The 27,567-nt window shown below is 39.6% G+C and overlaps 1 protein-coding gene across 4 annotated transcripts in view; it reads right to left on the bottom strand.

Moving 5' to 3' along the window:
- CSMD1 (CUB and Sushi multiple domains 1) overlaps positions 1-27,567 on the bottom strand; it is a 956,661-nt gene that overhangs the window by 200,726 nt on the left and 728,368 nt on the right. For all 4 annotated transcript variants that reach the window (XM_081856635.1, XM_081856636.1, XM_081856637.1 and 1 more), the window contains 8 exons: positions 25,477-25,659; positions 22,978-23,304; positions 21,704-21,898; positions 19,132-19,270; positions 13,541-13,728; positions 8,601-8,789; positions 5,210-5,326; positions 1,599-1,814 (listed from right to left, as the gene is read on the bottom strand). In XM_081856635.1, coding sequence (XP_081712761.1) covers positions 1,599-1,814; positions 5,210-5,326; positions 8,601-8,789; positions 13,541-13,728; positions 19,132-19,270; positions 21,704-21,898; positions 22,978-23,304; positions 25,477-25,659 — 1,554 coding nt within the window. The remainder of the gene's footprint in view (positions 1-1,598; positions 1,815-5,209; positions 5,327-8,600; positions 8,790-13,540; positions 13,729-19,131; positions 19,271-21,703; positions 21,899-22,977; positions 23,305-25,476; positions 25,660-27,567) is intronic.

Below are 27,567 nucleotides of genomic sequence, written 5' to 3'. Positions count from 1 at the left end.
GAGACCACTATGAAACCTATGTCCACATTGGGCTCGTTAAGAGGAAAGGTGGGATTATCAGGCAATCGATAAACGAACAGCCACAGCCCGATTCGGGTATTCATTTCCCTCACATGATAACAATCATGCAGGGGAGTGCAGGCACAATAAACCACTGAACCAGGTAGCAAGTGCTGGGGGCTATTGCATTCATGCCCTATTTTTGGGGTTTCCCAGATTAATCAGGTTGGCTGTTACACAGGGCATAGTGAACCCTGGTTCAGATTCAGTAGGACCACCCCTAACTACAACAATCTTAGGATAAGGTCACACATCACGAGCCCTTCACCTTCATTTCAGTGTTCAACTTCCGCTATTAGGTATTTGGCCAACGCAGTAACAGTGGAGGAATATATGTGAGATTGTCCCCCAAATTTCTCCTTCCCGTTTTGGCACATAGTAAAATCACAGGAGAAAATGTGCCGAATGTTCTCAGGCTTGAAGGTGGGTGGGAAGATTGCCCCCAAAAAGAAAGAAAATGATCTGCTGTTCTGACTGTTAAATAAGGCTAAACTTTCCACATGAACCGCACCTTTTCCAAGAAGTCCCTGATGTGTTTGACCTGAGAAACTCTTATCATTAATATCTGGTCTGTTTGGTTTCATTAACTGACATTTAAAAACTTAATACAATTACTTCTAGAAGCTAGATAATATTTCAAATCAAAACAAATCATTTATGATTCATGTGTGCATAATGCCAGAATTGTTCCGTTCGTGCTTTCTTGGAAAGATCTTTGCACTCAGATCAACCAAGTGGAAACCAGAACCAAGAATGGTGCAGTTAGGGACTTGTAATGTAAACTACTTGTGCATGGTTTTAGAATCTCCAAAAGACCCAAGACATTAATAGTTGTAAACAGTAGCTGCTGCTAGCCAATTTACTGTACAATACTATGCATGTATACATGACTGTGAGACCTATTATGTCTAATGGATCCTTACTTGCAGTTAATTGTGCACAGGACTGAAGTTTAAGGTTGCAAAAAGACAAGAACCAAGTACATGTTGAATGAATATTATATAATTCCAATGTTTGGTTGGTTTTCAGCTACTACTGAGTTGCATCCCATATTGTATAAACTACTGACAACTCATAAAACAGATACAGATAGGTAGCCGTGTTGGTCTGCCATAGTCAAAACAAAACAAATTCCTTCCAGTAGCACCTTAAAGACCAACTAAGTCAGTTCTTGGTATGAGCTTTCGTGTGCATGCACACTGAAGAAGTGTATCTGAAGAAGTGTGCATGCACACGAAAGCTCATACCAAGAACTGACTTAGTTGGTCTTTAAGGTGCTACTGGAAGGAATTTGTTTTGTCATAAAACAGATCCTTCCTTCCTTCCATTCTTCCTTAAATCCTCATATATTTCCTGAAAATCCATTACAGAGTGCCAGGGAGGTTATCAAACATGGTAGGCTATGTTATCTGGAGTGGGTAGGGGAATCTCCTGACAACAGGTGGGGGAATCTTCTACTGCTATTCATTATGACTGTTGTAGTTAATAATATAGATATCAAACATTTCCAAATAATCTATCAAAGCCCATGCCTTTACCTGAAAATGTGATATTAAAGCCTTCGTAGGAAATGGAAAAATCAGAAATAAACCGAAGTTGTGCCGTGAAGTTTCCAAAGAGTCCAGCTTTGATGGTAGGAGGCAAAACGGACCCTGTTAATCTGGCCACAGGTTCTGTGAAGCTTCCATCTTCAGTGATGAGCAAATAGTCATGGGAGCTTTCCAGGTGAAAGGTGTGGAAGATCAGTTGTACTCCTTGAAAAATGGGAAAAGAACAATATTTTGCTTTTTGAGTAAAGGATGGATGACAAAATATGTCATGCTTACCTGGGATCTGACCTCCTGAGCAGAACCACTGGCAAACTGAGTCAGCTAAAGGCTCAGGCTTCACTACCAGGTGTCTTGTTTTGCTTTGCTTTTGTCACCCAGGGTGAATATGCATCCAGTTCTCAACTCTCTTACATATAACACTGTTGTAAGCCTTCAAGCAGGTGTATTCATAAGTGAGTGGCCCTGAGCATACGCTTGTACGCAAGATCAGTGTAACTACAATCCTGCTGTGCTTTGCTCAATTCTGAAAGCTATTACCCAAACTACCACCATTTCCCCAGAGTCCAGAAACCTATCCCCTGGTACAGGGGAAGCAAGGAAACTGAGTGGAAGGAGAAGCTACATTAGAACTGCTCAATGAACTCTTGTGGAAGCTCTAGGGGAAGGTTTCCCACAGTGTGGTACCACAATGCATCAATGACCACATTATAGCAAAGCTAGCCAATGTGATGCCCTCTGGTTGTTGTTGGACTACAACTTCCATCATCCCTGACCATTGTTCATGCAGTAGGGGCCGAAGGGAGGTTTAATCAGACAACATCTAGGAGGGCACCACATTGGCTATGCCTTCATTATAGTATGAGAACCAAGTCAATAATGAAGACACAGGCAGTAGAATGTAAACTACAGCAGGTTGTGAAAAGGTTCCAAGCACAATTCAAAGTGTTGGTGCTGACCTTGAAAGCCCTAAACGGCCTCGGCCCAGTATATCTGAAGGAGCGTCTCCACCCCCATCGTTCAGCTCGGACACTGAGGTCCAGCGCCGAGGGCCTTCTGGTGGTTCCCGCACTGCGAGAAGGGAGGTTACAGGGAACCAGGCAGAGGGCCTTCTCAGTAGTGGCGCCCACCCTGTGGAACACCCTCCCATCAGATGTCAAGGAAATAAACAACTATCTTACTTTTAAAAGACAGCTGAAGGCAACCCTGTTTAGGGAAGTTTTTAATCTCTAATGCTGTACTGTGTTTTTAATATTTTGTTGGAAGCTACTCAGAGTGGCTGGGGAAACCCAGCCAGATGGGTGGCATATAAATAATAAATTATGATTATGATTAGAAAGAGCTCAAGCTCAAGAACTTATACAGACAACTTCTCTAGTTCTGGGGTCACATTGTTCACACAATGTTTTTTCACAAGCAGGTCAGAAACAGACCCTTCTGTAGTAGAAGACTCATTCCATTAGTAGAATGGCACCTTTAGATCCAAGCCTGTGTGTGTGTGTGTGTGTGTGTGTGTGTGTGTGTGTGTACATATAATATGAAGGTTAACAAAGACAGAGCCACCCCAACCTTGGTGCAAATGTTGCACATTCTGGCTAAGTTGTAACAAATATAATTACAGTGGTACCTTGGGTTACATACGCTTCAGGTTACAGACGCTTCAGGTTACAGACTCCGCTAACACAGAAATAGTACCTCAGGTTAAGAACTTTGCTTCAGAATGAGAACAGAAATTGTGCTCCAGCGGCACGGCAGCAGCGGGAGGCCCCATTAGCTAAAGTGGTGCTTCAGGTTAAGAACAGTTTCAGGTTAAGAACGGACCTCCGGAACGAATTAAGTACTTAACCCGAGGTACCACTGTTGCTATTCTCTGATGCATACACTATATAGCTAAAGCTTTCCAGTTTCAGAACTCTTTGTGCTTGTTTTCTTAAAGTCCTTGCTTTTGACCCTAAACAACTACATAAGAATTCTCATTTCTAAAATAGTATAGGGAATGAAAAAGTGGGGAGGGAGAGAGAAAGTACAAAGAAGGACTGCGAAAAAGAAAGAAGTGTATCTCAAAGGTCGACAACCAGAGGAGGGGAAAAAATCCATTAATTTTAATTCTCTGCTTTTAAAATCCTATTTCATCATTTCAGTGCTTGGAGTTATCTAAACACCCATACTGTTCTATTTAAATAAAATGCCACACTTGTTCAGAAATATATTAAAGCAGTAACAGAATCCAGTGAAGAAAACCAGGAATTATTTTCCACACAGAAGTACTATAATCGCAAGACAGGTGAGCATTAATGAAGAAAGGTAACATTTTAATTGTCAATACTGGCTGGCATTTAGTGATATCAACAGATGCAATGACTTGACAGTATATAAATTTTTAAAAAGCAATGCAGATATTACTTTGATAGATTTGAGAAGTGACAAATATTGACACATGAAAGTGACAAATATTGACACATGAAAATGACAAATATTACTCTCATATTATGTATTTTCAAGGACATTTAAAACCAACTTTCTTCACTGATCCCAACTCAAAACAGATTGTCACTGCTCTGGGTCTCTGCTGGGGGCAAGTCTGTCCCATTCCTCATTCAGGATGGAATGGGAACATGTGGGGAAGACATGACTACATCCCAGCACAGGGTTGTGGCCAACAGTGGAATGGGCAGCACACCTATTTTAGACGGTGTTGCTGCCTCTGCAACCAGCACAACAATTCACCCACCAACCCTGTGCAGTGCTAAGGGATTAGCTAGTTGTCCTTTCCAGTGGTGAGGAGGAATTTTAGAGGTAGCTTCTAATTCCCAAGTGGAGGCATCATTTCTGCATATTCCTTACTGTGTTGCTGACTATGGCAAAGCTATACAATGGTACCTCGGGTTACATACGCTTCAGGTTACATACACTTCAGGTTACAGACTCCGCTAACCCAGAAATAGTGCTTCAGGTTAAGAACTTTGCTTCAGGATAAGAACAGAAATTGGGCTCCAGCGGTGTGGCAGCAGCAGGAGGCCCCATTAGCTAAAATGGTGCTTCAGGTTAAGAACAGTTTCAGGTTAAGTACGGACCTCCGGAACGAATTAAGTACTTAACCCGAGGTACCACTGTATTGATTTGATTGACTGGCTTTGCCAATTGTTTCATTTGGTCATTGTTTGACAGGCAGTGTGAACACCCAAGAATATAATCTAAGGTACGCTGATGAGCACCCTGAGGCACTTGGAAGCTGATTGTCCATTTGATCAATCGACCTCTCAATGCTGGCGAACTCAAGTTGTGTAAGAAGAGTGCAGTCCCTGGTTCTTGGAAGCTTTACCCAACTGAATGTTGGCCAGAGGGGGTGGAGCTTCAGGTTATACCCTGAGACTTGCCAACTCTGACATAGAGTCAAGATAATAACATTTTCTTTCTCTCTCTCTCTCTCTCTCTCTCTCACACACACACACACACACACACACGCACACACACACACACTTACTTTATCTTTTTATTAAGCCTATATGGGCGAAGTGGATGGGTTCCCTTGCTTTAATTTTTTTTCAAAATCTATCTTCAGGAGGCATTTTAAACAGATATACCCTGCAATGTTCTCTTACCCTTGCCATGAGAAACTTCGATTGTCCATGTGCAGTTTAAAGAATTTGGATAAAAATCAGGAAAGCCTGGTGACAGAATGGTTCCACTTCTCCCATGAATATAGCCACCACACAGAGCTGTACAAAAGAAAGAAATATTAGTAATAAAATAATTACTGATGCTCTGCTTGACCTATTTTTTAAAAATTGAGGAGCATTATTAGGCCCATTAACTTCCTGGGGCCACAAACAAATGCTAACCAACACTGTTACCAATTCAGCTTAAACACACACACACACACACACACACACACACACACACAACACCATGTTGTTTATGTTTTACAAATAATAGGTCCCTGCTGAAATAGAAAAGTTGTAAACATCATCAGAGCAAATGAACTGATTAGGAGCAGGCAGTAGTAATAAGACTGAAATGCATATATATCTGCATTAAGGTCTACTCAGAATTGCCAGTGAGTGCCTCATCTCCTTGGCAACCTGACAGATAGTAAAGAATCTGACAAGACTGTGTCTCAAAAGAGATAATAAGAGAAAACTAGAATATGTGGGTTTTACATTTTAGAGAGGGTAGATTATGCAGAGCACTGATGAGGAAGGCTGTCAAACGTAGCGTCTAGCCAGAAAATGCTGTTCCGGTGGATGGGGTAGGGTGCAAGATTAACTGGGAGAAAGAACCTATGCTCAAATATATACCAAAAGGTATCAAAAATAAAATTAGCATACACAGAGACAATAATATAGATCCCTATATTTTCGGATTCTCAGGCCAATCACAAGGATAGTACAAAATGTAGAAACAGGTATCTTTAGAAATTTCTTTATTTTTCTTTGATCTAGATTTGAGAGCTAAAAAACTGCATTATAAAGCTGTTATACTGATTCTATTCACACACACCCTAAAATTAATAATTCAGGGTGGGTTGTTCAGCAGATTTATCACATTTCTTTTCTCTTGTTTTTAAAGGAAAAAGAGATACACATTTCCCCCTGCAGACATACTAATTCTTTCAAAACCAAAACCCTGTGGAGATTAGAAGGCTGCTAGGACACTAAAAGAATACTTTCCATGGAATTCATAATAGATTGTTCTGATTTGCATGACACGAGTTGTATTGTTTATATGGGTAAATTACACAGTGTTTGCAAAATTAGATTGCGGTATGTGCCCCATAACTTGCTTTGGTGTGCCTATAACTTGCCTTTTCCTGCATCTTTCCGTTTTTAATACATTAAATATCTGACAATCAGCATTATATGTTGGCATATCTTTTCAGCTATTGATTGACACGACCCAACATTCTCAAGTAAAGAAGCAATTGTAATGTGAGAAAAATACACAATAAAATTCCACTTTTAGCATGCTGGGGGTGGGGAGGGGAATGGTTGGATTATGGCTGGCACGTCATTCTCAATTCAAACTCTGACCTTAAACTAGAAAAATGTAGGGGTACTTTAATGGGGATTGATTTCAGAAAAGAATAGTGTACCCATACATATTCACTCTCTTTCCCCCGTCTTACTCCCCTCCTCCCTCTTTAGCAAAATGCCCCAATTATGGGCAAGAAAGAGGGGCTCATCCCCCAGTTCTGCAATTCATAACCAAATGTCACCACTGGGAAATGGAAGAATGGGGTTATAACTTCAGTACAGGCTCTCTTTCTGACTCTGTGCTGAGGCTACTGAAACATGCTTCTGTCTGTAAATTCTTCATAACCAAAACAAAGCAGGCACTGCCACTCTCTCACTATCTCTGTCTCTGCTTGTGTGTGTGTGTGTGTGTGTGTGTGTGTGTGTGTGTATAGGGAGGGAGGAAGAGAAGAGATTGCAATCACTGTAGGTTTTAACTAGAAGCATTTGAAAGAGCAGGGTGCTGAGATTAAAGAAACCGAACATTCTAAATTATACAAACTTAGAAGATCTCATAATAAATACAGCCGTGATTTTCAGAACCGCTATAAAGTATGTTAAACAATAAAACATAGCAATCCCATGAGCCATAAATAAAGCAGAAGAAAAATGCAATGTGTCAATAAAACTATCTCAAGAACTATGCCACAGTGTAGTTCAGCACTCTGAACAACATCAGCCCAAGCAGAAAGTTTATGATTGAAATCTATATACCTGAAGAAGCACCATGAAAACTGCAATTTTTAGATATTCTGCAAAGTAGAATCACTCTTAGTCCTATCTTATTCATAATAAAATGCTTCATAATACTTCAGGTGGAAGTATTTTACAATATTCAGACAATAAAGAAAAGCCCATTTTGGTCTGTAGTATGTGATGGTTCTCCTGATTCTGTAAGATAATTTTCAAGTTGGTTGGTTCTACAAGATAGCTTTTAAGTTGGTTTTATTACTGTGTTCCGTAGGAATATGTGGTTCACTGACGAGAAGATCATTAATGACAGGTTCATCATTACATATCTTCTTCTGCAATATGTAAATGCGGTTATGTATTCCAGCGTGTGAATACGTTTTTTTGCTGTTGTGATTTGTAACCATATCAGTCTTTCCAGACTTTATTGGAGACCTCTCTAGGGAAATTCAAAGGTTTTTAGGAGTTATTCTAAGTCTGGAAAGAAGATCGGCCCAGGGCTCACTCTGGTCACAGTTTCTCAAAATTTTGCATCACCTGCTCTCCACCCAAGTGATGTGTACAAACATTATTATTGTTATTATTTATTGAATTTATATACTGCCTATATGGAGGTAAAATATGCACAAAGTGCTTACATATTAGTAAAAAATACTATTAAAATGCACCATATTAGGGTAAATTGCTTTGCAACAATGTGTCTTTGGGGAACAATTGCATAGGGAAAAAATGTGTGTACTAGGAGAAATATGCACTAAAATATGCACTGGTGAATTTTTATGAGAATTTTTTTTTACAAAGTAAAAACAGATGTGGAAATGTGAAGAACTCAATTTAAGATGGGAAAAATAAGAAACTGAAAGAAACTGAAAGCGACAGATCTGCCTATCCTTATCTCCAAGTCTTGGAAAGGACTTTCTTTAATAATATTCTAGCATAAAATGAACACTTCCCGTAGGTTTAGTGTTTCCCATCAGAGTGCTAGAATGGAGGAAGTTGGACCAGCAAAGCATTTCTCTCTTAGAGGTTTCGTGTCCTATGTTGAGCTAGACACACTTAGCACAAAGGTATATTTTCTGCTTTGGAATGTGTCCCAGAAAACCATACATTCATGGGAGCAGAGGAGTAGATATGATAAAGCGAAAAGGAGTTTCAGGAAAGAGAGTAGTGAATAATACAGTTTCTTTCTGCCCCCCCCCCCTTTTCCCTACATGAAAAGATGAGATATTACATCTTTTTAAATATAATTTATTTTGCAGAGGTCCAAGAGCAACTATTGCATAGTACGTACCATCACAGCTAGGTAGTGCATGGTTCCACTGATGATTTCGTTCACACACAAGTGGTTCATCATCACTCAGAGTGTAACCTGGATCACAGTTAAAAGTGACTGTAGATCGGATGCTGAAGTTATTACCATGCCGATGGCCATTCACAGGAATACCTGGGTCAAGGCAGGAATCCGATTCCAGTGTAACACCTGGTCAGAGAAAGGGAAGGTGGACAAATATTAGAAGTTCACTGCAGAAGAGCAAATTATGTTGAGCTAAAACTAAAACGAGAGAGAAAGCACTGAGTTTATAGAGGTTGGAGGCAACCCTTTAAAAAAGAGAGAGAAATGTGAGCAAGATAATTTTGTTACAAGTTATTTAAATAATCTATGCTTCAAAAAGAAGGATACAAAAATGTAATACGAGCAAGTAAGGAGAGGAATTTGACAAGGATATTAAGTAACGACATTGGATAGATGTCGTGATCATTTACTTTCCATTGCCCCCCGCGTTGTCTTTCTATATATTTGTACTTTATCTTCTACACAGGGAATGCTAATAAGGACGGTTCTTCCATGGTGTACTCTGCATGCTGTAACCTCCCTTTCTTCCCAGTTGAGACCTCAGAGTACCATCAGGACCTCTGGAGAAAGAGGTGTAATATTTCTGGAATCACTAATGAACGAGAATTGGGACAGGCAAATGTGACCTGTGTGTGGCTTGTCTCTTAGAAGCAGCTTTCCTCCAAATGCACAAAACTCCAGGGAAATCTCCAGTCAGGACCAACCTACATGACCTATTGTAGAGGATGACAGATGTTGTAGTCCAAAACACATGCAGGGAACTATGTTGGCTATACCTGATTTAAATATTCTCCCAGCCATTTGGGTATTAAACTTTTCTAAAAAGCACTGGAATGCCTCTGAACATTGTATGGTGCCAACTTTGTGCATCTGAAGTTATGGTTTAGTACTTGGATTAGAGTACCACTGCTGTCACTGAAATAGTTCTCTTTCCTGGTTATGGAGTTATTTTTCCCTCCAGGTAAAATAACTTTTAGCCCTTCAAATAGCTGTAACTTAGTTTCCATTCCTCAAAAAGTGCCGATGCCTCTCTAAGTGCCAATCTCTGTAAAGCCACATGGTAGTTTATTTAAAGCTTAGTATTACTGAAAAGCATAGATAGCAATCTTTGAAATGATACCCTGCCTAAGCTTTCATTCTGAAGAGTTGTGTCAATAGTGGCACAATGTTTTCAGCTTTTCATGGTGCAGTGGGTGGCTATTTTGAACCTCAGATGTTTAGCAGTGATAATTGAGTCTAATTGCAACTGGATCAAGCTTTTGAGTGCTGGATAGGAAAATATTATTCAAATATGCCTATGTCAGCAGTACAAAAGAGGAAGCAGCACAGCCTCTCCAGAAGAAACCTGTTGTGGACATGAAATATCTGAATAATTATTGGACACTCACTAGTAAACTTTTCTGTGTCAAATGGCTCCAGTGGGAGATTGCTATAAAACTTCAGATACCATTGGGTGAGGCTTGAGTTCCCAGTTCCATTTTAATCAGTTTTCAGGTGTGGATTTGGCACTGAAACTGCTTAAGTTGTCCCAGTGAACAACATATTTCAGGATAGAGAGATGGTGTGTAAGCCCTTTGGTTTTCTTGGATCTCTTGGAGGCTTTTTATACCATCCATTATAGTATCCTACTAAACTGGTTTGCAATTTAGGTAGTTCATTTCCTACTTGGACAGTCAATTTCAGAAGATGGTGCTGGAAGTCTTTTATTTGACTCTAGCAGTTATGTGATAGAGTCCCACATGTTTTTGTTGTTGTTCCCCTCTTGTATTTAAACATCTGCATGAGACTGATGAATGAGGTCATACGGAGGTCTGAGGTGAGGTGTCACGATTATGCAGACAGCACCTGCTTTTATCTTTTTTTCATAAAAGTAATGCAGGAATTGCACTAAACCACACAACTACTGCATTACTTGAATTTACAGTGATGGACTCAAAGAGAGCCAATAAACTGGAGCCCAGTCCAGACAAAACAGAGATCCCATTGGTGGATGAAGGATGGTTTATGTACCAGGCTTCATGGGTTTCAAAGCTTGTATTCAAATGTGCCTCCACTGTGATGTTCAATGGAAGAGGCCCATGTCATCTGAGGTTGAGTGACTACGGGGGGGAAATGCTTTTCAGATGAGTGGATGTTTTCCTTCCTCTTCTACTGTTGGATTCTTATTTTGCTGCTCTTACAATTTTGTTCAGTTTTGCAGTTTAATTTACTGTTTTTAATGAACTGAAGTTTGCTTTAACTTGTGGTTTTAATGTAACCTGCTCTGGGACCATTTGGTGGAGAGTGGGCTATAATAAATAAATAACCGTACACACATTGCTATCATGTTGCCCTGGTGTCTGTTTTCAATTCTGCTTACTGCTTTTATGCTGCTCTTTTTGTATTGCAATGTTTTAATATTGCTTTAATGCTTTGGTTTACGGTGATTTTAACTTTTTTTCTAAGCAACCATGGGAACTGTTGGAAGGATATGATATAAACTACTTAAATAAATAAAAAAAACACATAAATACTAAAGCCAGTTCACTTTGCACAATATAGAAATACATTTTCATACATAATTTCTCAAAGTATCCTCCTCCCATCTCTTTCTAAACATACTGCAACCTTATAAATTTCACTGCAAATGTAACAAGTTAGCAACGATTAAAAATAATTAGCAATGATTCATTTGCAGTGGTGAAGTAAAAGAATGTGCATCTTAAAAACTGCATAACTGCAGCCTATCTCAAGACATATGCAATAAAGAATGAGAGTTTAATGTTGAGAACGATGACATGGCACCAATGCAAGGGCACTATGTCTTCCTTTCAGCACAGTCCCCACTTCCATTGCCAGTATTCTGTACGTCTGAGACACAACCCATTCCCTGTTACATAAAATCCACTCCATGTTTCTCCCTTCGCCTCCCTTCTAGTCTGTCTCCAGCAGGAAAAAGGTAAGGTTCTTAATGGCTAAAATTGGGAAGTCAGCCAACCTATTTCTGATTTATCTATTTCTAATTAGAATTTCTTTTTTAAATAGAAAATAGTTTTTTTCCCCTTGTCTAAGATAACCTGCCATGAGCCAAGGGAAACCACCCTCATTTGCAACCAATAAATTTAAGGGGTCCTTCCTTGAAGCACATTTCTGTGGGCAAGGTGGTTGTGAAGACCACCTGCATCAATGCACTCCAGATCACTGAAGGATCCCTGCACTCCATAGAGCCCTGTAGGAGCACTGTTTGATACTTCTCTAGAGAGGCAAATATTGTAGTATTTGCTGTGGCAGCAAAAGCGGAAACCTTCTACAGCTAGCTGGCAGGCCACTGGAGGGTGGCACATATGGTGCTAATAATGGCAGTGGCAGGCAGGCTTATGAGTGCTGCACGGAGAGCATGATGCGCCACTCTTCTCAAGCCACCGGCTACCGCACGCAGCTCATTGTGGCTCATGGCAGAGATGAGTGTGATTCTCTTCCAGAACTGTAGAGAATCAGCATTCTGTAAACTCCACTTTTCAATCCTAAATTTTCATTTTGTTATCATGCTTGTTATTAATGGGAAAAGATGAATGCTCTAGTCATTTAAGCGCTAACAATGAAACTACTATTTACTTCTTAATAATGCATAAGGATACAATTGCTGCAATACATCCATATTGGAATGAATATTGGAAATTACTGTGCATGACTCTAGCACTACCTATGACAACAGAAATATGAAATACTCTACTAGACTAGTTCTATATTATTATGATCACAATCAATATATTTTCCCCTAAAGAATTATAGAGTATGAGAAACCTCTTATATGCTTTGGGAATAAATTCACACTTGAAACCTTCACCACTGTGGGATTTTATTTTACTTGCATTTTCATCTTTCAAAAATTATAAGCAGGTTCTGACATCATAACCATAGAACGACTTCATAAAAGTCTGCTTCCTGGTTCATGGAAAATACCATGATGTTCAACTCTGGTAATCTTACTTTGTTTCCAAATCAGAATCAAAGTCCCACTTTAAACTGTGGCTTCTGATTTTACTTTGGAGTCAAGTTATAGGTAGGCGTAACAATAATTTGTCCCAATTCAGATATCAACAATTACTGTGAACCAGGAAGCAAAGCAAGCAATCTGTGCCCTCTTAACCATTTAATGACTGCAAAATTTATTGCAGGCATCTAGTTAGTTATTATACCAAATCAGAGAACAGAGGCATGCATCATAATGCAAGCAGAACTCTTGGAAATGAGACTTATTCCACTCTACACACAAATAAAGAATGCCATGTTCCAATGTGAGGCACTCCCATGCTCACAGTGAAGTTCTGGATTGGGTAAATGTTTTGATATTTTTTTTAATACACACCTGCAGCAATGTATAATAATAGTTTTTGTTTTTTTTAAATAACTTTTTATTTTAAAAAGTGCAATTCCAGACATGTCTACTCAAAGGTATATCCCATTGAGTTCAATAGAGCTTACTCTCAGAGAACAGTATAGGATTGTACACTAAATGTATAACAAGTGGTGCAAACCTAACTGATTCCATAAGTACAAAGATTTCCTCTTGTGCCATGGAACCTCTTCTCTCCTTTTCTTGTGCATACCCCATGTTCTTCCCAGATATACTCCAGAGGGTTGGTGCAACCCCCAGAACAAATTTAGGGGACATGTGGGGGGAGGGGAGACGGGAGAAGTCACACGGCACAAGCAGAAACCCTAACACAGATTAAATTAGTCTGATACCACCCATTTCACTCTTAACCATTCCTATGTTACAGTCATTTACATTTTTCGCTGATTTATGAGCCACCCTGCCAATACACTTCTCATTCCCCACAATACCCACATTCGGTTATTACACTCATTTTAACTGAGAAAAATATCAGACTTACTTTCATAGTGAATCAAGAAACCAACACTTGAACGGCTGTTATCTGTAGTGAATAGGAGATACATGAAATTCCCAGTGCTAATAAGGAACTGTGGTGCTTGTGTGCCATGGTATTCCCCAATTAATGGAGAAGAACTCGTCGGCCCATCTCTGACTTCCAGTGTATCGTAATTTACTTCTGTCTGGAACCTGTAAAAACAGAATGACAAATTGCAACACGTATGACTTCAAAGCTGACATTTCTAAAACAACAACAATCTCATTAGATTGCTTGGGCTTGTTGGTGGAATCCCATGGAACATTTATGCTGCAAAGGTTTCTGCTCTCCGAAGGTTATTGCTTACTTCTGGCTAAAAAGAACATAATCCACAGTAGGTAGCAAAACAAATTGAAGTAGGATGAGGCGGGGGCACTTGCAGGAAAGAAGCAGTGGAGGATCTCTCAGAAGAGGCTGGAGTGCTCCTGCCTGTCATAGTAGTCAAATACTAGGGTAGATGGGGCAATGGTCTGGTTATATTTGTGGATACTCCATGTGCACAATATTTTACATGCAGGAGAGGGATCTTAGCTCAGTGGTAGTGTCAGAAGGGAGTGTGGATGCTTGCGAAGATAACAGCCCGGACTCCAGCCTCTCTTTTCAGGATTTATTGAGTGCAAACTTATGAACAGTGCAGAAGTTTCAAAACCATGTCTGCCTCAATCGCTAGCAGAATCCGGAAGTGCCTTCTTCCTATTTCCCCTCCAGCAAAGAAAACCCGGAAGCTCCCCTCTCCGTCTTTTTTCATTACGTGGAAAACTAAGCGACGGAAACTGCTCATTCCCTCCCCTGGTAGCAGTTTTTTGGCTCTGCTCTCTCTTGTCTTCCTTGTCTCCTGAAAACTGCCCCTCCCCAGACTCTGACGAAGTGCAGCTGCTCAACAGAGGAGGAGGCTCTCTGTACGTTCCTGTCTCTCCCCTCAACTGAAAACAGATCCCTGACAGGTAGGCCTCATGATCTGGTTGCACTAGGCCTCCAGCAGCTCCAACCAAGAAATTCCAGGTTGCAGAAGGCCTTAGAGATCTACTATCCAGAGCTGTCGACACTACTCAGTGTCATATTAGAACAGTCCAGGGAGGACAGAGGCCCTCATGGAAGAGCTGTGGTGGTTCAGTGGTAAGAGCATATGCTCTCCATGCAAAAGATACCAGTTTCAATCCCCATCATCTCCAGGTAAAGCTGGAAGAGATCCCATTCTGAAATCCCGGAGAACAGCTGTCAGTCAGTGTAGATAATACTGAACAAGATGGACTAATGCTCTGACTCTGTATATGGGAGCTTCTTATGTATTGCCGCAATTCTCACACCAATGACATATTATCAGAAGGTGCACTGAAGTCCTTTCTTACCTAACTTTTCATTCACTTCATTGGTTCTTGAATTAGCTGGTGGTGTTGAGCCATTAACTCTTACATATGGAAAATCATTATCACTATGACACACAAAGCAAGGAATAAGAGCGGGGTTATTTAAAGAGGTCAGTGGAAATGGTGGCCCTAGAAGAACCATGGTCCTCTACTCCGTTCCAGTCTAGTTCCCTGTCTCCTGGGAAATAGTGTTTTCCAGTTTAATAACTTTAGATTCACAAAGCCTGACTGAGCATGAAATCATCCTCCAAGGGTCATTTCTGCATCAAATCCACTCAGTTCCCCAGTGGTATATACGGCTTGGCTTCAGTTTTGACTGATGTGCAACACAATCTAATTGCACCTAAATATTTGTAGATACATTTGACAGCCACTTGAACTAGAAAAATATGAACCTTTTACTGCAGTTTTTGTGTCAAGCCTTTTTCCCTCCTGTTTGCGAAGGCATCACCAAAGGCATTCATGTAGAAACAAAACACTCTCATTGTGTAGCACTGCTAACCTTTTAAACCAGATATGACACATAGTAGAGCTCTATAACGGTAATAAGTTTGGTCTCAAAGGACGAAGGAAAGCTGCAGGAGACCTGCGTTCATATCTAATGTGGAACAGAACTGGGGAAGGGCCGTAACTCAGTGGCAGAGGATATGATTTGCAATGCAGAAGGTCAAAGGTTCATTCCCCGCATTTCCAACTGGGGCTAGGAATGTACTCAGAACAGACACTCTCAGTCAGTAACGACAATACTGAGATAGATGGACCAATGGCTTCACTCAGTCTGAGGCAGTTACCTATGTTTACTTCGGATAGCAAACACTTTGCAGAAGTCCTGACAAAAATAAGCATGCTTACTTGGATCAAGGGAGCATGATAATGGTGTCGTTTTTTACTACAGATGACTGAAAACAGGAGTTTATGCAAGAAATATTTGTGAAAACAATATATACAACACCCTTGTACATTATATAACAATTAGCAGGCACACATAAATATGAACCTAAACCCACAAATCCCATAAACTGATAAATTGGGGAGGGAAGGAAATACATAATCTTTTAAGGCTTTTTCCAGAAATAATGTACATTGTATTACGTCCATATATTAATATACAACTGAAGCACACAAACACATGAAACCTAGTAAGTTTCACAGAAAACAAAATACAAATATAATCAGTCATTGAGGCAAAACTGTACTAGGTAACATAATTAGAAATGTAACCAATCATATACAGGATGAGTCTTTTAAAAGAGGCCCCATGGAACATGTGTACTCTGTATCCACGGGGCCTATTTTAAAGGACTCACCATATATATATATATATATATATATATATATATATATATATATATACACACACACACACACACACATATATTGGATGAAAAACTATGTTCATTTATTTGACTGTAAGTCGTCACACAGTACATAGAATTAGGCTGCATAACTGAAATCCTGAACAGAGACTGATTAAGATTGCAAATCTAAACACACTTCCACTGGATACAGTGAGACTTATTACTGAATAAATATGAAAACCATTGTTCTATAATCCTATTGATTAGATGGTATTTGATGCTAAAATGATCATTCCATCAGGGCAACAGCACCCCTTCCCCCGCTCCTCCCACGCACTGTTCCAAAGGACCTTGTGAACTATTCACAGGTGAAGAACTAATGTATATCCAACCTCCATGATTACATTCAGGATGCTGGAACTCATCCCATCAAAAGTTATGCTCTGCAAATATTCTCTAACCCCTCCATTCTTCCAGAGGCACTCTTTAACAAATTCATTTACATATATTCAACTCCAGATGTGTAAACTATCTTGATTTTTCAATGAAAGAACATCATGGTGTCCAACCTCAAGCTGACACTTCTTGATTATTTAAAATAATTTGGGTTTGTAAGATATGTTTGATTTGGCAACATCAAAACCACAGCAGTGGGTTAGAGTACCACTGGTTTCAGTACAGCCAGATATTTGTAAATTGTTCACCCACATCACATAATTCCCTTTTACCACCGTAAATCAATTACCCAAGGCATCTCTTTCACCACCTTTGTGAAGAATGAAGGCTTATTACAACTGTGTTCTTAAGAATAAGGTGGTTGTTAAAAGCATTCAAAATATATAATTACCCAGCAACATGAAATTGATCCAGGTTATTCTGTTAGTTATACAGAACTTTGTGTGGTGGATAGTTACACAGAACTAATGTTGGATTAGACCAAGGTTTATCTAAACCAACATTCATAATTAAACAGCAGCTAGTTGGATGCTACTCAGCAGGAAATTCCCTGAAGTGTGTTCCCTGCATCTGATATTTAGGAATACACAGCTCCCCTATATGATAGCTTCTTTTAGCAATTATAGAGAATTACTGTCCACATTAATGCAAGGCTGAAACTGGTGTCACAGAAATCTCTGTTGCTTTCAGTGCCAGAATGGAAATGTAGCCCCTGAGGCTATCATTGTATCCCAATGTTTTCCCAAAGATAACTCTCAAGGGTTAGACAAAAATAATAAAGCTTTTCGGGGGGGGGGGGTTGCTATGTTTATAAGCAAGGTGACCAAAATAAGTTCCCCTTGTTTTTTGAAAGAAAGGGGAAAAGCTTTGCCATCACATTTCTTTTCTTTACCAAAAATGAATCCCTGCAAATGATTCTACACCATTCTGTTTGAATGGAGAAGGGATGCTACAGGGCTGTCCCATGACCCCCGCCACACAAAACAGATGAAATGTATTATTCATGTAGTTATCAAAAACAATATTTTTTTAAGAGGGGAAATCAAAACGCTAATGCCCAGAACTAAATGCTGAATAGTTACAGAAGCATCTACATAATGACTGTAGATACCATATAGACTGCTGCTAAGTTCAGGCATTAACTCAAACCCAGACTGTTCATCAATCCTCTTATATCTCTAGAAACAATATGTTCACCACTCTAAGACAAAAACTCAGCCACCCTTGCAGTTATGCCCAGGTTAATGTCAGATAGAGTCTGATATTTTCATTGTGCCGTGATGTTAGACCACTGAAAAAAGGGGATAGCACGTTTGTGTAGCTGGTTGGACAGTAGAAAAGAGTATGTTCTACACTGTCCGGCACATTCAAAAAACACCCACAATGTCTATCATTTCTGGGAATTTTTAAAAACAAAAGCTGAGGGGGGAAAGTTCAATTAGGCTAACATAAAGGCCCTGCGTTTCAACTGGAATTATTAATTTTGAGATATAAGTGACCCTGTTAACTGTTTTAGTTAAACCATAGAACTTGGGGGAGCAAATTATATGTACAGCTTACTCGACATTTTGTTTTTCAATGTCCCTTAATCTGGTTTGAATATTGCGATAAATATATTGCTCACCTGAATTATACAAGAAGAAGAAGAAGAAGAAGAAGAAGAAGAAGAAGAAGAAGAAGAATGTTACTATTTATACCCCACCCATCTGGCTGGGTTTCCCCAGCCACTCTGGGCAGCTTACAGCACTTTTTTTGTAAAACATTTTTTTTGTAAAACAAATTTTCCCGATACAGGGTTGCCGTCTGATTTTCTACAGGCAGATGTTGGCTACCCCTGGTTTACAAGAAAGTGCAGCGACAACGCCTTAAAAGAGGGATGGGGAAGCTGTGGCCGTCTAGATGTTTATGAGGTATTTTTATACCACCTTTCTATGACTACACACAAGGCAGTTTAGAATTTTCAATTACATATAATCTGATAGACCTAAAAAGGGGAAAAGGGATAGAAAGGGAAGTGAGAAAGATAAGGCAAGGTCAGGAATGGTACCAATCATTACGTAATGTTAGACAACTGTTAAGGCGACCAAACTGAGTGGCCACTGAAGGAGAGCGTGGAACCAAACTGCAGTCAGCCCAACCAGGCCTTACGATTTCATTTCTGCTGCAGCCAGATGGAGTGGCTGCTAATTCTGGGAGTGCAGGAATCACATAGTAATTGGTCCCAGGCCTTGTCTCATCTTTCTTTTGGATGCAACATGGTGCAATGGGTAGTAAGAGACAGCTGGGCAAGGTTGTTGGACTCTAATTCCCATCAGCCCCAGCCAGCCTGGCCAATGGTCAGGCATGATGTGTGTTGTAATTCAACAGCATCTACACTGTTACCATTTCAAACAATTGCAACATTCAGCTGTGGATCTGTTTTTCAGATACTCACTTATCAAATGTGATCTTTATAGAGTGCCCTTGCTTTGCCTCGATTACCCATTCACAGTTTAACGAGTCTTTGTAGTAACCTGGCCATCCTGGTGGCAAGATAACGCCACTAGATGCTGTCAGGTGGCCACCGCAAGGTGCTGGAAGAGAAACAGAAAGATATACAGTAATCAAATTGGTAATCCCAACTGAGAAATGCTATAAATCACATTGCATCAAATTGCTCAACTGCAACTTCCAGCATGCCTTATCACAACCAGAAAGTGCAGAATATCCCTCAGTGTGGAACACACAAGGCACTCTTAAGTGTTAATTCTGACGCTCTGTACTTTCACTTAACCACTCCATATTCCTGCTTGTGGTTGCACCGATTCACCTGCTCCATATATTGGCTAAGCTGCCTGGTGCTATAAATTTGTTGTGCCCTGGCAAGCCCTGTCTCTTCCCCCGCCCTCTCTGTACCATAAAGGGTAAAGGTATGCCTGCCCATACGGGCCAGTCTTGACAGACTCTAGGGTTGTGCGCTCATCTCACTCTAGAGGCCGGGAGCCGGAGCCATCCGAAGACATTTCCGGGTCACGTGGCAAGCGTGACGAAGCTGCTCTGGCGAGCCAGCACCAGCGCAGCACACGGAAACGCCCTTTACCTTCCCGCTATAAAGCGGTACCTAATTATCTACTTGCACTTTTAAGGGTGCTTTCGAACTGCTAGGTGGGCAGGAGCTGGGACCGAACGACGGGAGCTCACCCCACCGCGGGGATTTGAACCTAGGCGCTGAGGTTTTACCCACAGCACCACCCGCGTCCCTTCTCTGTACCATAATGAAGGCAAAATGTTGTTCTATTATTGCACATCTAGTATAAATGGCAGCTGTTGGCCTAGCAGCACCAATACAATATTGGCTGGGATACCAGCACAGAGTCTTAAAACAATTAGGTCATAAGCACACCTTATATTTAAAACACATGGCTTCCCCCAAAGAATCCTGGGAAGTATAGTTTACTCCTCAAAGAGCTTCTATTCCCAGAAGCCTTAACAAACTACAGGTTCACAGGATTCTTTGAGGTAGCCATGTGAGGTAGCCAAGCGGATGTGACCTTAATTGTCTGCATAGCAGCTGAGTGTGTGCAAGTGTGGTATAATGAATGTTAGACTTAAACCAGGAATATTTATGCTCAAATCCCTACTCAGGCATGAAATCTACTGGGCGACCTTAAGCCAATCAATCTTCCAGCCTAACCTAAGCCACTCATATGAAAATTTTGGTTTTGTGGAAAGGAGGGATAAAAATTTAACATAAGAAATTATGAAATCATACAATGAAATTTATATAATCCAGCACAAGATGCATTTTATGTAAATCCTGTGGCTTCTAAACCAGTCTTCTTGAGTGATCATTTTTTAACAGGCTGGGTGGCATTGCTATTTCTCTCACTGAAGTAGGCCATTGCTTCATAAATATTCCTATTTCATGTTAAATGCACTGCATGTAAGCTCGTAGGCAGATACACCAGCTGGTGTAAGTAAAAGAGCACCCAAATCCTATTACAGTTCACACTAGATGAAATCTGTTAAAGTTAGATTTATTAACACAGAGAATATTCAAAAGCAGATGTTAGGCCACTCAATCTATTTGTTAATTGCCACCCATATTCAGCATGCCAACTAGCAGAAGAGGAGAGGTTGTATAGTTGGGAGGCGAAAGGCAAAATTTCCCAGTGTTGCTATTGATTTCATGACTTAAATCAGCCAAATAATCACAGAATCCTCTGGACATGAACCTACATCTTAGCTGCATGTCAAGGTTAGCCAATGTTGAGCCCTTCAGATGTTGTTGGACGCCAAGTCCCACCATTCCTGACAACTGCGCATGCTGGCTAGGACTGGTCCATGTCCAACATCTGAAGGGCACCATTTTTGTTGTCCCTGCTGTATATCAAGTCATTTATTAAAATAGCGATCCTATGCATGCTTACTCAGAACTGTATTCAACAAGACAAGCATCATTATGATTGCAGCCTAACCCACTTTTATCTCTAGGTACAATTTGTGAGAGTCTATAGAAAACTAAAGCATTGCTGCCTTTAACATTTGTGTATGCATGCGCACACACATAAACAGTAATTAATATTCTCTAACTCCACATATTGTCATTGATGCTCCTATGGATGACAAAGGAGGGCTGTGGTTCTTCTTGTGGGAAGTCAATGTTGTGCTCAGTTTTTTCCAAGTACAATGGCCCAAACATTTCTATGCCAAGCAGATAAGTCTAGATATTCCAGGGATTTCCATCAACTACTGATCACCATGCAGCAAACAACAAATAACATACCAATTGCTTACATTTAATATTATGGTTTTCTTGCTCAAATACTAAGATCCGAAACAATTCTAGAGTTAAGATATTGTGTTGGTGGATGCCTGTCATTTCTCTCTCTCTTTCTCTCTCTGAGTTTTATACTGAGTCTTTGATTTTTTATTTTATTGCTGTCTTTATTGCCTTAATATAAACAGTATACATAATATCAAAAGAAAATCAGTATGTGCATTCTAGAGCACGGTCAAATCCTTACCTTCACATCTCGGAACAGTTGAACTCCACACAACATTTCCATCCTGCATAACACAAGTTATGGTCTCTGAGCCCTGGGTTTTCACAAAGCCATCGTCGCAATGAAAAGAAACAGAACTTCCTAGAAGGAATCTGTCTCCAAAGCGCTTTCCGTTTATGGGGATTCCTGGATCATGACACTCATTCTGACCAAATGCTGAGCGCCAAAGGAAAGAAAAAGTATAGCCAATTAATTAATTGGTTGTAAGTATATTTGGATGCATGATTCAAAACAAGACAACTAGTCTCCTTAACTGACCTATATTTGGGCTTACATGATTCTTTAGTGATTATCTGACTACCTGCAGTCAACCATGTTCAAAATGTATGAGCATTTTGATTTTTTCAGTGGTGACATATGTTTTTGAGCCAAACAGAACTACTGAGATCAGTATTAACTTTGTTTCTAAATATCCCAGCTCAGCTAGAGAGTATGCATGTGGGGAAATGCTTAATTCCATCATGCATTTTAATTTTTAATTTAATTTCTTTTTCATGTGCACATTACAAAAAAAAATTACAACCCCAAAATTAACATGCAGTGATTAGTAATGATAGCTTTGGACACCTTTATGTTCAAAGGGATTATACCTCTGCATACAAGCTGCTAGAGGGTGAACAGCAAAAAAGCAGTAACCTACACACAGTTCTTCTGAATTTTCTGAAAACATCTGCCTGGACACAAGACTCAGACTAGATAAAACAGATAGCTGCTGTTGACTCCAACCATCTCTGATTACTAGCAGTGCTGGCTGGGGCTAATGGAATCATAAAATTGTAGAGATGGAAGGGTCATCTTGTCCAACCTCTTGCAACGCAGGACTCTTTTGCCCAATGTGGGGCTTGAACCCACAACTCTGAGATTAAGAGTCTCACGCTCTACCATCTGAGCTATCTGACATTTTAGTGTATTTTTTATCTCTGTTGGAAGCCGCCCAGAGTGGCTGGGGAAACCCAGCTGGATGGGCGGGGTACAAATAATAAATTATTATTATTATTATTATTAACATCTGGAAGTCCACAGTTTTCCTATCCTGATTTAAACTAACAAATGCTTAATGATATTTCTGAAAGACATTGTGCAGTCAAAGTCAAGTGCTTTTAAAGCCCTAATTATTTTGTTGGGTTTGTTAAGCATGTACTTCAGCTCTCTGAAGCCTAGCTCTTAAAAGTGCTTATTCTTTGCCTCATAATACCCATTGTGTTTAGTATACAACTCAGAGAATGCACACTTACTCGTGTATGATATATTGAATCCTCTTCCTGTAGTGGAATGATCTGACTGAAATTCAAGACGTACTATGTGCCCATTGCTAGCTATCTGGGAAGGCACATCATTGCCAGAAAAAGTACCGAGCGCTGGTAAGTCAGAAATCCCATCATCCTTCACTGTCAGGTAATCAAACTGAGGCTCTACATCAAAGTCATTGAAAATAAGATGTATTCTGCTTCCTGGTTCTGAAATTATCAACCATACACAATTCATGTTGTTTCCATACTCCTCAGGGTAGTTTGGTGAAAGTATAATTCCTGATGGTGTTGTGAAGTTGAAGAAACATGAGACTATTAAAAAAGAGAAAATGAAACACTTTGAACGATGCATGTGTTAAAAATACAAATTCTAAAAGGCATCATGTCTAGGCTATACCTCCTGGAAAAATGAAATGTTTTCCATTGTTGTGGGGAAAAGTCCCACCTAAAAAACAAAGCCTGCAGTTGTGACTTTGCTGCCACATTTTCATTTGGGGGGTCTTTTTTTAAAAAAAAAAAAAAAAAAAAACTGGGAGGAGAGGGCACCTTATTAGGTCCAAACAGCAATATAAAATGTTTGTACTATATGTGTGTGTATATATGTGTATATATACACACACACACACACACACACACACACACACACACGCGCATATGCATATACATACACACACACACACACATACACACATATCTATATACACACATATATTTATAGTGATATATATATATACACACACTATATATATATATAGTGTGTGTGTGTGTGTGTATGCGTGTGTGTATATATATATGTGTGTATATGTGTGGGTGTATGTATGTGTGTATATATATGTGTGTGTGTGTGTGTGTGTGTGTGTATGTCATTTTGTTTGTTAAATACCTTCCACATGACAAACACAGTGATAGAACTTATTTATCTTCAGTGGTAAGCTTTTTTCAAGGACTTCTTTCTAACAGAGATTAATTCAAGGACTAGCAGTAAGGAATGGATATGGTCACTACAAGCTGCTTGAAAAACTCCCTGTGTTCCATTAGTATTTCACTCTTAGAAGAAGCAAGGAAGAAGAAAATGTGGTGACAGCTACTGCTGAGAAAACTGACATCTTGCTGCTGCTGACCAGGAGGTAGAAAGGGAGGGTGAGGCAGCAGTGAGGTCAGCACAGTGCAAACAGACTGACGAAGTAAATCAGATATGTCCGCAGGTGCATATGCACTGTGCTGGCCTCACCACCATCTCAATCCTTTTCCTCCTGGTAAGCAGCAGATATGCAGCAGATGGAAGGTCAGGCGACTGCTGACCACTCCTAGTTCCACACAAGTTAACGTAGTAATATATTGGCTAAGATCCTTGTACCAAACAGATTTGTAAGGTAGACATTACTAAGGAAAATAGCAGTGTTCTACTTAGTAATGTTTGCCTTGCATGACTGTTTATAGATTCCTTGGTTATGTGATATATTTAATAAAATCTTCAATGAATTTTTTAAGGTGAAATCAACGAAATCTTACTCAGAATAGACACTTTCAAATTAATGGACAAGTTATTTAAGTTGATTTATTTCAGTGGGACTACTCTGAGTACAACTAACATTTAACATCACCCATTTTAATTAATGTACTGCTGAGTGCATTTGCTCCCTGTTAATAAACTGTGAGCAAACATGATAGAAGGATGCTGGTCAGCAAAGCACTCTGTATCTTTTAAAGAGAATAGCAAAGGAGAAAACTCAAAGGTAGCAAAACTTTGTTTGTTTGTTTGTTTGCTTATAAAGTATAAATCAGCTATTCTATTCACTTCTCAAAATAGCATGAAATGAAAATCCATTGTCTTCTAGTACTCTTTTGATAAATTTCTACTCTAACATTATCTGACTGCCAAATTCTCAGTAACAAGAAAAGGAAGTCTGATTTAGGATTGCACCTTATTATACTGCTAAGAATAGAAGACAACTCATGAAACATACTGAATGCACTGTAATCCAGAAGTAACAGGAATAAAGATTTGTTATAAAAATGCATCATAGCATATAGTTCTCACCTTTTGCAGCTGGTTATAAAACAACTACAGTATTCCTAAATTAATTAATACTCTATGCAACTTCAATAAGTTCATTATGACTATTTTGCAATATTGTCCACTCTAAATACATGTTATATAGGGCATGGTCAATTCCTTTAGGCATGTTTTAATTAAGAAAATATTATATTGAAAGCACTAGAATATATATGAAAGAGGTCAGGTATAGTAAAATAGAACTAAGTGATAGAATCAGAGAACTGTAAAGTTGAAAGGAGTCCTGAGGGTCATCTTATCCAACCCCCCTACGCAGGAACCCTGCCCACAGCATCCCTGGGTGGGCTTGAAACACCAATCTTTTGGTTAACAGCCAGACACACTGACCCATCGTGCCACCTATGGTATGCTTCACGCTGTTTCTAAAGGTAATGGAAGGTCAAGAAAGAAAATGAATTGTAACTTACAAACACAACTGGGTTTATTGCCGGACCACTGGTTATTCTGTTGGCACGTTATCATTCTCTCTCCCACAAGTTCAAAGGCCGCTTGACATTCAAAAGTAAGTGTGTCTCCGTGTAGAAAACTATTGCCGGTCCTCTTCCCGTAGGACGGAATCCCAGGATCACCACAGCCGCCTTTCTCTATTTCTATAGAAATGGAGGTAAAACAACTGGCAGAATTAAAATTAGCACTCTGCATGCACACAGAGACACCTGTTTCACTAGTGATTACTTAACCATTACATTGTTGAATATTACTTTATTTTATGTAAGTCATTCCATTTTAAAGTTATGTTTTATTATGATGTTCTGTATCAGATCAGATTATAAGGTTATGTTCATTGTTGTGTATTTTGTTGCTCTAAACTGCCTTGTGCATAGAAATTTAGAGAGGCACTACACAAATTAAAAGTAAAAGTAAAATGAAAATGAAATGGGTTTGGGGGAAAAAATGAAATAAAATACTGTGTCTGGTTCTTGGTACCATATTTTAAGAAAGGTGAAGGCACTGGGAATAGGTTCAGAAGAGAGCAATGAAGATGGGTCAGGGATGTGGAAAACAAGTTCTGTGAGGAAAAGTTGAAGAACTGGGTATGTTATGCCCAGAGAAGAAAAGACTGGTGGGGAATATCATGCCTTATACTGAGTAACACCCTTGGTCAACTTAGCTCAGTTTTGGCTACACTGACTAGCACAGCTCTCCAGGATTCAAGCAGAGGTCTTTCTCAGCCCTATCCAGAGATGCCAGGCATTGAACCTTGGCCTAACACATTCAAATCAGAAGCTCTACAACTGAACCACAACCCTTTCCCAGAATACAGCACTCTTCTAATGCTATGAGAGTCAAGAGGGAGGACTAGATCTGATGAGCTTGTTGGACAGGAGAAACTTCTGAAGGGTAAGAGCAGTTTGACGATGGAACAAATTAAGTTCCTCCTGAGCTTGTCTAATGTAGACTTTATATGAATACTACATCTAGCATAAAACACTGTTTGAAATAATAGCAACAATGATAACCGTTTCTGTTGTTTTGCTAACCTACTTATACTGGCAATACAAACTTCATCCCCTCTAGGATTATTTTTTGTACTCATTCAATCTCAAACTTCTTTTGATCTAAGTGATTAGAACTGCAGGAACTTTCTGAAGTTTGAGAATGCACTATGAAGTTCTTCAGCTCGGATTTAACATCAGCTTCCTCTGGTTTGCCAATAATATTAACATAAATCCTATTCAATTGTTTCCTGCTTTCATGTACTCTGTTTGGCGGTTCAGGCAAAAAGACCTTTTTATCTTGTTTGTAAACCAGCAATATTTACCATCTTTGGGGACTTATTATCTTCTCAGTGTAAATAGAATGACAAGATTAAACTCCCCCACAAACTGGGATGAGATGATCATACACTTCTGAATTTAATCAAAGTCTTTCTGCGCCACAGCTTTCTTCCTTCAAGGGAAGAACTGTGGCAGTTTTGAAGAAATGTACGTATGATACAAATAACAAAAAATACAAGAAATTCTATGCATATTGGGCATTAGATTCGAAGAATAGGGAATTCTAGGTTAAAGGTTTTCATGCTTTTCTAAGGTGTAAAAACATATGGGAGACAGAAATAGTACACCTATAACAAGCTGTTACAATAGAATAAAAATTTAATACATTTTGGACCAATAATCCACTGTTTCCATTTAAACCACTACAATTATGAGTATGACAAAATGGCTGAAGAAATAATCACCCATCTGATCATGCATAATTGGGAGGCAGGGAGCAGAACGGCAACTGAAGACCTGGCCATGGATATGTGTTTGGATGGAGGTGTGAAAGAGGGCATAGAAGCTGCATAAGACTATGTCTTCAGGATCATGAATGAAATAAGCAAGACTTGTGATCATACAGAAAATGTGGGAATGGGACTAGCTCATCTTTGTAACGTGAAATGGCTACAGTGTCACAGGGCACCCAATTTTTCAGATCTCTAAAGTAAATGAGGGGCAGGAATGACAGGTGTTAGTCAAATCTCCCAATCTACAGCCTGCACTGAACTGCTTCTA

This window comes from Podarcis erhardii, assembly GCF_964252035.2.
Source record: "Podarcis erhardii genome assembly, chromosome: 3".
Classification (NCBI taxonomy): domain Eukaryota; kingdom Metazoa; phylum Chordata; class Lepidosauria; order Squamata; family Lacertidae; genus Podarcis; species Podarcis erhardii.
Note: the sequence above shows the minus strand (reverse complement) of the source record. Positions and strands in the feature narration are given on the sequence as shown.